The 10,531-nt window shown below is 44.5% G+C and overlaps 1 protein-coding gene across 1 annotated transcript; it reads left to right on the forward strand.

Annotated features, from left to right (window-relative positions):
• The first annotated feature begins 3,831 nt into the window (after window positions 1-3,831).
• Window positions 3,832-9,158, forward strand: LOC124348705. Its single transcript, XM_046798979.1, has 9 exons — window positions 3,832-3,865; window positions 3,932-4,500; window positions 4,963-5,314; window positions 5,413-5,597; window positions 5,717-6,255; window positions 6,342-7,024; window positions 7,072-7,272; window positions 7,341-7,730; window positions 7,795-9,158. The coding sequence occupies exons 1-9, from the start codon at window positions 3,832-3,834 to the stop codon at window positions 9,156-9,158; spliced, it is 4,317 nt and encodes a 1,438-aa protein (XP_046654935.1).
• The last annotated feature ends 1,373 nt before the right edge of the window (window positions 9,159-10,531 follow it).

Raw genomic sequence — 10,531 nt, forward strand, 5'->3', positions numbered from 1 at the left:
AAAAAAAAGACAGTTAGTTAATTAATTAAAAATTATGATAACAATAAATTATAAAATGGGCCTACTGTCCATGCTCGCGATTCCCAGCAAGAAAGTTCGAAGACCTTCATAAAGTTTTATCATTAATTTGGAAATCCCAAAGTTAAAAGTAATGATAAAACGAAGATCCCAAAAGATCCCAAATTGGGATCTTTTCTTCGTTTTTAATGAAAGGTTTTTAATAGGTTAGCTTGAATTTGCCTGTAGGTGTACGGAAAATTTTGCGTCACCACAAGTCGCATTTTTTTGTCGAAAATGACAATTATGGACTCCGTCTTATCCCTGAGGAATTTAGTTTACTAAATTACCGAAGGTTTAGGGGCCTTTAATGCAGCACAAGTTACAGTAGTCTGCTGAGAGAGGCACCCCGAAAGTCTTTATTGGGAATTTTCTCGACCAATCAGAATCGAGGAAATCCGAAAAACACGATTTAGGGTATTTTAAAGGTTTAGTTTTTAACTATAAGGCATGACGAAGTTAGGTATAGAGCTTATTAGATACTTCTAGCAGAAGAATTTCGTTCGTAGCGTGGTCGATTCTGTCTAGAAACGTCTAGAAACGTCTGCTACAGGAGACGAACAAAAAAACCAGTCACAAACAAAAATTAATTAAAAATTAACCAGATGGAATTGGGGACAGAAATAAAAATTAGGTAATAGAGAAATGAATAAAGTATTCACTGTTAGGAAGAAAAGGGGGGAAATCAAAGTTATAGGTAGGAAAACAACTTTTTTAACGGGAAGAAGTTGGTTTTCCCATAAGACGCTGTAGGTGACACACACCAGCTTGGACACAAATGAGATTTTCGCATTTGCGGAGAATGCGCAACGCAGGATGTGTAACTGCTCCATTGTAATGTACCTCCCATATTTTTTTTATAATTTTATAATTAACCATTTCCCCATAAAAGACCTTTAATGTTTACTCAGATTTATGGGAGGAGCCTATTTTTGGGGGTAAGTGAGGACACTGGGGTGGGTGGTAAGGGACGTCCTCCGTTTTCGCCTTAAAATTCATTAATAAAATTTAAAAAAATTTAAAAAGTGTTCCACTGCATAGACTCTTTGAGTTTATAAATGTTTCAATTTTATTATTTTGTTAATAAACCTTTTTTCTTATATAACAAAATTCCTTATGGAGCAGTAGGATATCCTGCGTAGCCAGGTCAGGAAATCAAGCCTCTTTAAAATGCTGTACGCTGATTGGCCCGTAACTGTCCCATTTTTGGCAAAAACAGCTGTCCCGATTTCCCGATTATGACTCTTTTTTTAAAAAGTTCATACTGTCTAAATGAATTGATCTAAAATTCTAATTTTTGTTTTAAACGATCAAGAAATGAATCAGCTTCATTTCCATATTAAATTTAGATGCCATTAGCGTTTATTTCTTTCTATAAACATAAAATGGCGGAGACGAAAATTTCAAAAAAAAAACCGTTTTTTTAGTTTTGTCAATAACTCATGCAGTTATTGACAAAAATCAACCAAATTTCATGCTAAAGTAGATTATACAGATTTACATAACATACTAAAAAATTTCAAAGTTTTATAAACATCTACTATTTTTCCCCCCACTGTCCCTTTTGACCCGGTGTCCCGTTTTACTCCAGTCTCCCCTACATCTAAAATTTAACTAACTCTAAATTCCGAAGGCGCCCAAGGGGCTTTATTAGTCTAAGCACATCAGGAGCTGACTTAAAATACCTGAAAGTAGTGTCGTATTTTAGTATATTCAACAGTCATTTCAATTCATGCGGTTTTTTATTTTAATAATTACCAAAAATGTGAGATAATTATCATAAAAAACTCCTTATTTAGGGACTGAGGAATATGGGTAACATTATGCAAATAAATGATTAAATGGATATCGAATTTACAGCGAATTTAAGCAGACTTGTTACGTTGCCCAAATTTAAATTTTTTAAAATAAAATTTACTAAATTGCAAGCCAAAACTTTGGATTTAAGAAACACAATATTTTTAATGAATATCACTTAGAGGAGTTTAAATTGGTGTTTGCAAGCCCACTTAAAGGAAATATTTCAACCTTTTAATTTTAAAATTATTATTTTTCAAATTTTAGCGTCCTTTTCACCTTCTCCTAATCTTCTTTAAAAAAAAGCCTAAAGTAATAAAAGTAATATCGCTATCGCGTTTTCTATCGCACGATGAAAATGCGATAAAAACGATCGAAACTTCAATTTTTCAACAGCGAATTCCGGACAGCGATCCGACTTATGGCGTTTGTGCGTAAACGCGAAACGCGAATTTCCGATTCTAATGATCAAAACTGATTCTAATGATATTTTTTTCAAAGGAATCCCTTGTTCATGCACCAACCCTATTCTGGACAGCAGACGAAAAAAAAATGACTAACTCTTCATTACCCTTTTATCCATCGTATCTATATCAACATAGCACATGTCATCATGCATATCAATATCAGCCTACCATGTGGAAGGACTGATGTTCGATACCAGCAAAGGGTAAATCTGCAGTTAAAAAATTAGCAAAATCTTATAGTCGAACATTCAATTAGAACTGCAAAGCAAGCAAAAGACATATTGAAAAAAAGGATACTTTTCCAAACTTATAAAGATCGATTACAGAGCGGACAGTGTAGTCTGTCCAGAATTCGCATCATAGCTCCTTATGGGAGCAAGACTGAAGTAACATATAAGTGATTTTGAAAAAGAAATAAAAATTAAAGAATTAACTGATAACTAAGGAATTTTGTAATCCAATTGGTAACGGAACTGACGAAAATTTCAATGGAAAAAATTGAAACTAAAATTGAAACGGGCGAAACTCTGTAAGCCGCCATGAAAAAACTGTTACTAATTCACTTCCAATTTTTTTTCACAATTTCAGTGAACTGGAAACTTCGGACGTTAGCCAAATCTATTCGTTGTTTTACCTAGTTTTAAAATCCAACGCGTATAATCACAAGACATAAAAAGAATTTTCGATGATGATTCGATCATTGATCATCGCAGCGATATTAAAAAGCCTGATACAGTACCAATCCTGTATTAATCTGAGCTTTTTAAACTATATTGCTGATGTTTTGTTTCACATAGTATGGTGATCCATTTAAACCTAGTAAACCCCTCTACAGTCCATGGAGAACATGCGACAAGCGAAAAGCAATGGCTCAATCTCGAAGAAAAAAATATGCATGTACCATGTCGGATTGATTGGATATCACGGATTGTACCTGAGCTCTTGAGAACTGATAAATATGCTACACAGTAATGAGTTTGTAGCCAACAGACGAAGATCGCTGGACAATCGCAAATGTGCAAAAATACTAGCTTAGTTGGGAATTGAAAATGTAAAGGTCCCTAGTTAGATTCCTGGTTTCGGCAAGTTCTTCGTTCAGATTCCCTTGCGTCTCTAAGCGAGAATCATACGAATGGACAAATGAGCCGTGTGCAAATAAGGAAAAAATGTATCAATTATTTGTATATGTCGAAATAGCTCAGTTGGGAGAGCGTTATATTGAAGAGTTAAACGTCCCTGATTCGATCCCGTGTTTCGGCAGAAATCTTTGTTCAAAATCCCATATCGTCTATATCGCCCAAGAGGCTCGGTGGACGTGTTTTCGCGAGATCCCCCGCATGGTGAATCTGCCTGCATCAGTTTATCATAGGAACTTTTCAAGTGAATCGTGCCTAGATTGCTTTATTATTACACTAGGAAGTGATTTAGTTCGTTTTAGAATTTATTGGTCTTATTAGTCAGCGACTTTATTGCCCCTCCTCTCCCTCCCGGCTTGAGGCGATGCTTCGCCATGAGGTATGAAGACACTTTTGAAATTGGGTTTGGTAACCCACAGCCCCGTCTCCAGTTGTGAACAGTGCACCGTTTTGTGACTGGTCTCGGCCTCCAAGAATCACAAATCTTGGCGATCGTTCCAGTCCTGTTGGTCGGTGATCAGGTCGTGCGAGTCACCCTTTTCAAGTCTGCAGACGTAACGGCGATTTTGGACAAACATGGCGGTCCTCAGCAACATGTCCTTGAAAGCCGGACGGTTCAAGTTCTCATCAAAGACCCCAACGTGGACGAGAAATTTGAGCGGATTTTGGACTACCCACCCAACGCCAATATGGAAGTCCTCAAAGTTGGACTACGGGAATTTGGTTCTGTGCTGGACCTGCGGGAAGATCGTTACGCAAGGGCCATAGCTGGCATGATTCCCTGCCTCACTGGCGAAATTACGGTTCGGATGCCCTTGAGTGCCACCATTCCCTCTTACCTTCAAGTTGGGGACTACAAAGTTTATAAGCGTTACTCCAAACAGCCAATAACGTGCGGGGAATGTAACCTGACTGGTCATATGGCAACGGCCTGCCCGCAGAAATTGATTAAGATCCCGCCGGCAGCGTCCAAACCTAGCTCCAGGAAGGGTCCTATGGCCCCCAAGGTGGTCACAAAAACTCTGGCGAGAGAAATTGTGCCGGTTCTATCTACCAAAATCCCCCCCCCCCCCGCTTTTGTCGTCAGAGACGGATCAATGGCGCCAGGTCACGGGCCGTAATAAATCCACAGCCGTGTTGGAGAGACTACTCTTTCCTGATTCAGGAGATCCCATCGTCTGAAGCGGAGCCGATTGTTGTAGATCTGACCACTAGAGGTCGTCCGGTCAAGGCAGACCCCTCAGATGGAGAGCACGAATACACTTAGTCTTCTACACACACTTGATGTTGTAACATGGTGTCAGAAGTTCTGACGTCTGCACAGTCCTGCACGTGGTTTTTCTAGACTGTGTACTGAACTCTCGTGTATCCAGCTTCATCTGGTGCATCCTGCTACTTCCTAATCTTAATTTAGGATGTCGTCATCTCTCAAGACCCCTGAACCTTTTTCGTTCGATGCCAGTGATTTGGTGTCACAGTGAAAACTTTGACGTCGACAATTCGAGTGGTACCTGATCGCCATTCACACTGATCCTGACGAAGATGTCGATGAAGAAAAACAGGTGGGCATGCTGATCACTCTTCTCGGTAGTGAGGGCCTCAAAATTTACGACACGTTCATATTCTCTCGAGCACTAGACGACGATGCCAAGAAGATACAGCCGGTGTTAGACAAATTTCAAGCACACTTTGAGCCCAGACGTAGTGAGGTATTTGAACGTTTCAAGTTTCTAAGACGCCATCAGCTTCCAGGAGAAACTTTGGACACGTGGTTAATTCAACTAAAAAGCCTGATACAGTCGTGTGGTTATCCAGCTGATGCCATTGAGTCGGTGTTACGTGATCAACTCATGCTAGGTGTGGCGGATTCTCTTGTGAGGGAAAAGCTTCTCTACGAAAACGATTTGAAACTGGCTAAAGGGTTGTGTTGTCTTACGCGCATGTGAAACGTCCAGGAATCAACTCACGATCATCAATACTCCGTCTGCAACTGAGTCAACACACGCGGATCGAAGCTTCGACCGGAGGCCCTCCAGTATGCCAGATTATTGCCCGTCTACAAGGCGGCAGCAGCCCACATCGACAAATCAAACCTTGCCGTCAACTCAACCTCATCCAGACAATCAGCAAGGGAGATGCAGTAAGTGTAATCGTTATCATAATAAAAATTAGTGTCGTGTGGGTAATGTGCGCTGTCATGGTTGCGGAGTGCTTGGACATGCCGTCAGTTGCTGTCCTAATCAGAATGATCAACACCAGAGGCCACCGCAGCAGCCAGCACGTCAAACGCCGCCAGCAACAACAGGCAGGGTGCATGCGTTGGAAGAAGAGTATCAGTGGATTGGCAACGTTGAACAAGGAGGTACCGCAATGTCTCTTCCGAGGTCTGTTGATGATGATTATTTTGTGAATCACATGTTGCGTTCGTCCAGTGGTGGGACCGAGTGGCACCAACAGCTGTCGCTAGATGGCGTCGACGTAAACTTCAAACTTGACTCTGGCGCCACCTGCAATTTTTTTCCTCATGAATTCTTTCTCGGTATGCCCCGTCAACATCTTCGTCCAGGGCCTATTGTTCGAAACTATGGCCCACAAAACGGTCTGTTAAAAGTTCTAGGCCGACACACCGCTCAAATAGTTCATCGTGGTACTAAAGTGGTGGTTGACTTTGTGGTTGTTGACGAGCCTGGGCAGCCACCTAACCAAGGCCTGCCATCTTGTGAAAAACTTAATCGCATTCGCCGAGTTGATGCCCTTCAGTCGATTCCCGTCACCCAACCTCATCCAATAGTGGTGAAGTACATGGATGTATTTACTGGTCTAGGTAAATTACCAGTAGAACACGATATAAAATTGTTATCTGGCACTAATTGTGTTGATCCAGTTATATGTGCGGCCAGCCGCCTGCCTTTTTGCCTCGAAGATCGTGTGAACTTGATGAAATGAAGGATGCGGGCATCACACCTGTTCACGAACCCATTGAGTGGGCCAGCCGGATTATGGTGGTGGGAAAGCCGGATGGTGACGTGCGTATTTGTCTGGACCCGTCGGAATTGAACAAAGCAGTCCAGCGACAACACTTCTCAGTACCTACCATCGAACAACTCTTTGCAAAAATCGGTAAGGCCCGATACTCCTGCAGCCTTCATGCCGCCTCAGGCTTTTACCAAATACCATTGTCTACTGCAGCGTCCTACCTCTGTACGATGGCGACACCTAGGGGCCGGTACCGGTACCTTCGCCTGCCGTTTGGACTGAAGTCAGCCCCGGAAGTCTACCTTCAAACCATGTTTGATCTATTTGGAGATCTGCCAGGTGTTCTCATTTACTTTGATGACTTCCTCATCACCGGAGAAACACAGGAGAAGCTGCACGCAAATCTCGAAAAAGTATTCCTATGTTGCCGTCTTCACAACTTCAAACTTCAGTTAAAGAAATGTCGGTTCTTCCTCCAGGAACTTCCGTGGCTTGGTCACGTCATAGGACAGGGGACTCTCACACTGGATCCCAACAAAGTCAGCGCAATGCTAGAAATGCCAGATCCCGACACTCCTGCTGACCTTGTACGTATTCTCGGAATGGTCACCTATCTGTAAAATTTTGTCGGGACCTAGTTGAACTCACCAGACCACTTCGTGACCTACTAAAAGCCGACGCCGCGTGGATCTGGGAGGAGCCTCAAAAGTTGGCATTCGCCACACTGAAAAATGCCCTAGCGTCTATACCTGTCTTACGTCTCTTTGATCATTCTCAGGATGTTGTCGTTTCGGTGGATGCGTCCCCCATTGGCATTAGAGCCGTGTTGCTGCAGAACGGTCAGCCCGTCGCATATTCATCAACATCACCCACGTAGACTCAAAAACGCTACTTTCAAATTGAAAAGGAGCTCTTGCGATTCAATTTGGTCTACTGCAATTTAAACAGTACGTGTACGGCCAGACAGTGGTGGCTGAAACGGACCACAAGCCGCTGGTTGGCCTCTTGGAAAAACTAATCGCATCTTTTTCGCCCAGAATCCAGCGGATGCGTCTCCAGTTGCAACAGTTCGACTTCAAGTTGGTTTACAAGCCGGGCAAGGATCTCTTCATTGCTGACACACTCAGTAGGGGGCCGTCACCCAACTTATTTAATGATAACGTCACTCAGGGGTGTGAAGAGCAAGTTCATGCAGTGCTCGACCTAGTCATCCCGAAAGCATCCACTAGAGAAAAATTTGCAGCTGCAAAGATTGCGGATCCTACGCTTTGTCTCGTCAAAGAGATCCTGTCAAAAGGTTGGACTGACCACAAGTCTCATTGTCCAATAGCAGCAAAACCGTCATGCCCTTTCTGAAGTAGACGGACTACTTCTGTATGGCAATCGACTAGTAGTTCCAGTATCTCTCCGTCCCGAAGTCATGGAGGGGACTCACGATGGACACTTTGGTGAACTGAAATGCATTCTGAGAGCCAAATCAGCTGTGTATTGGCCAGGATGCGATGACCAAATCCGAAACATGGTTGCTGGCTGCATCACATGCCAAACACATCGCCATCGAAATCCTTCACCGCCGCTTCGTCCTGTGCCGCTGCCTTCACACGCATTCCAATATGTGTCGGGAGACATATTCACCTTTGAAAGTGTCAACTATCTGCTCGTTGTTGACGCATACAGCAAGTGGCCGTCTTGTGTGCCTCTCCGTTCGCTGACATCCTCCTCCATCATCGCGGAGGTTGCGCGTGTGTTCTCTGATTTCGGCACCCCGGAAGTGTTCATGTCAGATAACGGTTCTCAATTTGACTGTGCAGAGTTTCGTGCTTTCTGTGATCGGCGCAACATCCGTGCGGTGTCATCCAGCCCCACTTACGTTCAATCCAATGGGCTCGTCGAGCTTCATATCCAGACTGTAAAGCGTACCATCCTCAAAATGTTTGCATCCGGCAAAACGCTTTGGGAAGCTTTAGCAACCATTCGGTCCACTCCAGTATCAAATAGTCTTCCGTCGCCGTCAGTCCTCTTGCAAGGTCGTCATCTGCGTGGAAATCTTGCGTTTTTACCCGATCAACTTACTCCGCAGCATGTCCCAGCGTCTTGCGTTCAAGCTCAGCTACAACGTAGACAGGAAATGGCCTGCTTTCAACACGGAGGCCGCCTTGATGTCCGGGGATCAGCACTCAGAGTCGGACAGAGCGTCAGAGTACTCATCAGTGGTTTGTGGATACCTGGAACCATCGAATCCGTCTGTACAGTGCCGGGCTCTTATGTTGTTCGTTTGGCTGATGGTCGTGTATTTCGTCGCACACGCCGTGATATAAATATCGAAAATTCGTCCAGCACATCAAGCACAGCCCGTGCAGTGGTTGCCGGTCCCATCAATTCGTTCAGCGCATCAAGCACAGCCCGTGCAGTGGCTGCCGGTCCCATCCATTCGTCCAGCGCATCAAGCAAAGCCCGTGCAGTGGCTGCCGGTCCCATCCTTTCAAAATTAGTGTGGCATCCGCCCCTCACTCAACCGATCCGCCCGGAGGTTCCTCTCATCATTCCGTCAACATCACAAGCGACAGAACCAACCCTTCCAAATCCTACAACAGGGCCGAATCATCGTGGTCAGCCGTCCAAAACTACACCACCTACGCTTTCCCAGCAGCAGGTGATTCCTCCGGAAGCAGTGGTTATTCGGCAAGGATCTACTCGTTCCGGTCGCCCATACTTGAAGTCATAAATTTGATCTTTCTTATAATTTAATGTGTGTGATAGCTTGTGTTCTGTTGTGTTGGTTCAATCACCTCAATTATGTCACATGCTCCTTACTATCATATGCATTAGTTGGTGTATGCAAGGCTACTCGTGTTAACTAAGAATTGTTGTGTGTCATTGTAGGCTACTCGTATTAACTAAGAATTGTTGTCTGTCATTGTCCTGGCAATCAATGTATTAACTTGTCAACTAAGAAGGGGGAGATGTTGTAGATCTGACCACTAGAGGTCGTCCGGTAAAGGCAGACCCCTCAGATGCAGAGCCCGAATACACGAGAATACACTCTTCTACACACACTTGATGTTGTAACACCGATTCCGTCTGTCAACCCGTCGATTATACCGGAAACCCCGGAGGCCACACCGCGTGATGCTCCATCACTACCCGAGAGCTCCCCCGGTGGAGGTGCAAGCGATCAACATCGGCCTTCCGACTCCGCGTCGGAGGTGGACGACCACATTTCGGAGCCACACTCAGGATCCGGCCACACCCTGACCGTCCACCATTTTGTTTGTGACCCGAACGGCCGCCTTATATCGGTCCAACTGCACAATGCCTCCTTTGTTTCCCTCTACCGGACGGGGCGTACGGAAGAGTTTTTCGTGAGGAGCGGAGCGCTTTCTTCCAGGTCGTCGTCCCTGCCTTTCTGTCTACTGTCAAGCGCCCTCTCATCCTTGTCGGGGACTTCAACTCTGTAAACGGCCCTCAGGATAGGCTCCGATTAGCTGGAACAACCCCTTCTACCAAGGTTGATCATGCCTTGGTTACGTTGGTGTCCAGTTTGGAGCTAGTAGACATGTGGAAGGCCCTCCGGCCTCGGGACTTGGGAAACACCTATACTCACCAAGGGGGATCTGCTAGAATCGACTGGATTTATTTTTCCCTCCCCATCAGTTATTTCATTTCTGCAATCCATTTGGATGCTACCTACGTCACGGATCACTCCGTTCTTCATGCTCAATGTTCCCTACTTTCCGATCCAGAACTGGAGGTTCAACCACGACCTTCTATCTGGAAAATTAACATGTCTTTTTTGTCAGAAGACGCGTTTGGAAATCTGTTTACCAAGTTCCTCGCCACTGCATCGGCTCTTCCCCTCCGCCGAACAAACGTGACCGAATGGTGGGATACGGTATTCAAACTCGGGGTGAAAAGAATTGCCCAAAGCTACTGCCGTCGCCGTGCTCTTCTCCGCAAGGAGATTGGTCGATAGTGACTTTCAAAAATGACGGCCTCAGGCCGTGAGCTCAACTAGGTAGATTTTCAAGCAATCCGCGAGGAAGCTCGCAACTGGAATGTACGAACGCTCCATGGAGCAAAAATCCGCTCCTGTAGCAC

The sequence above is a fragment of the Daphnia pulicaria genome, chromosome 7 (assembly GCF_021234035.1).
Source record: "Daphnia pulicaria isolate SC F1-1A chromosome 7, SC_F0-13Bv2, whole genome shotgun sequence".
NCBI lineage: Eukaryota > Metazoa > Arthropoda > Branchiopoda > Diplostraca > Daphniidae > Daphnia > Daphnia pulicaria.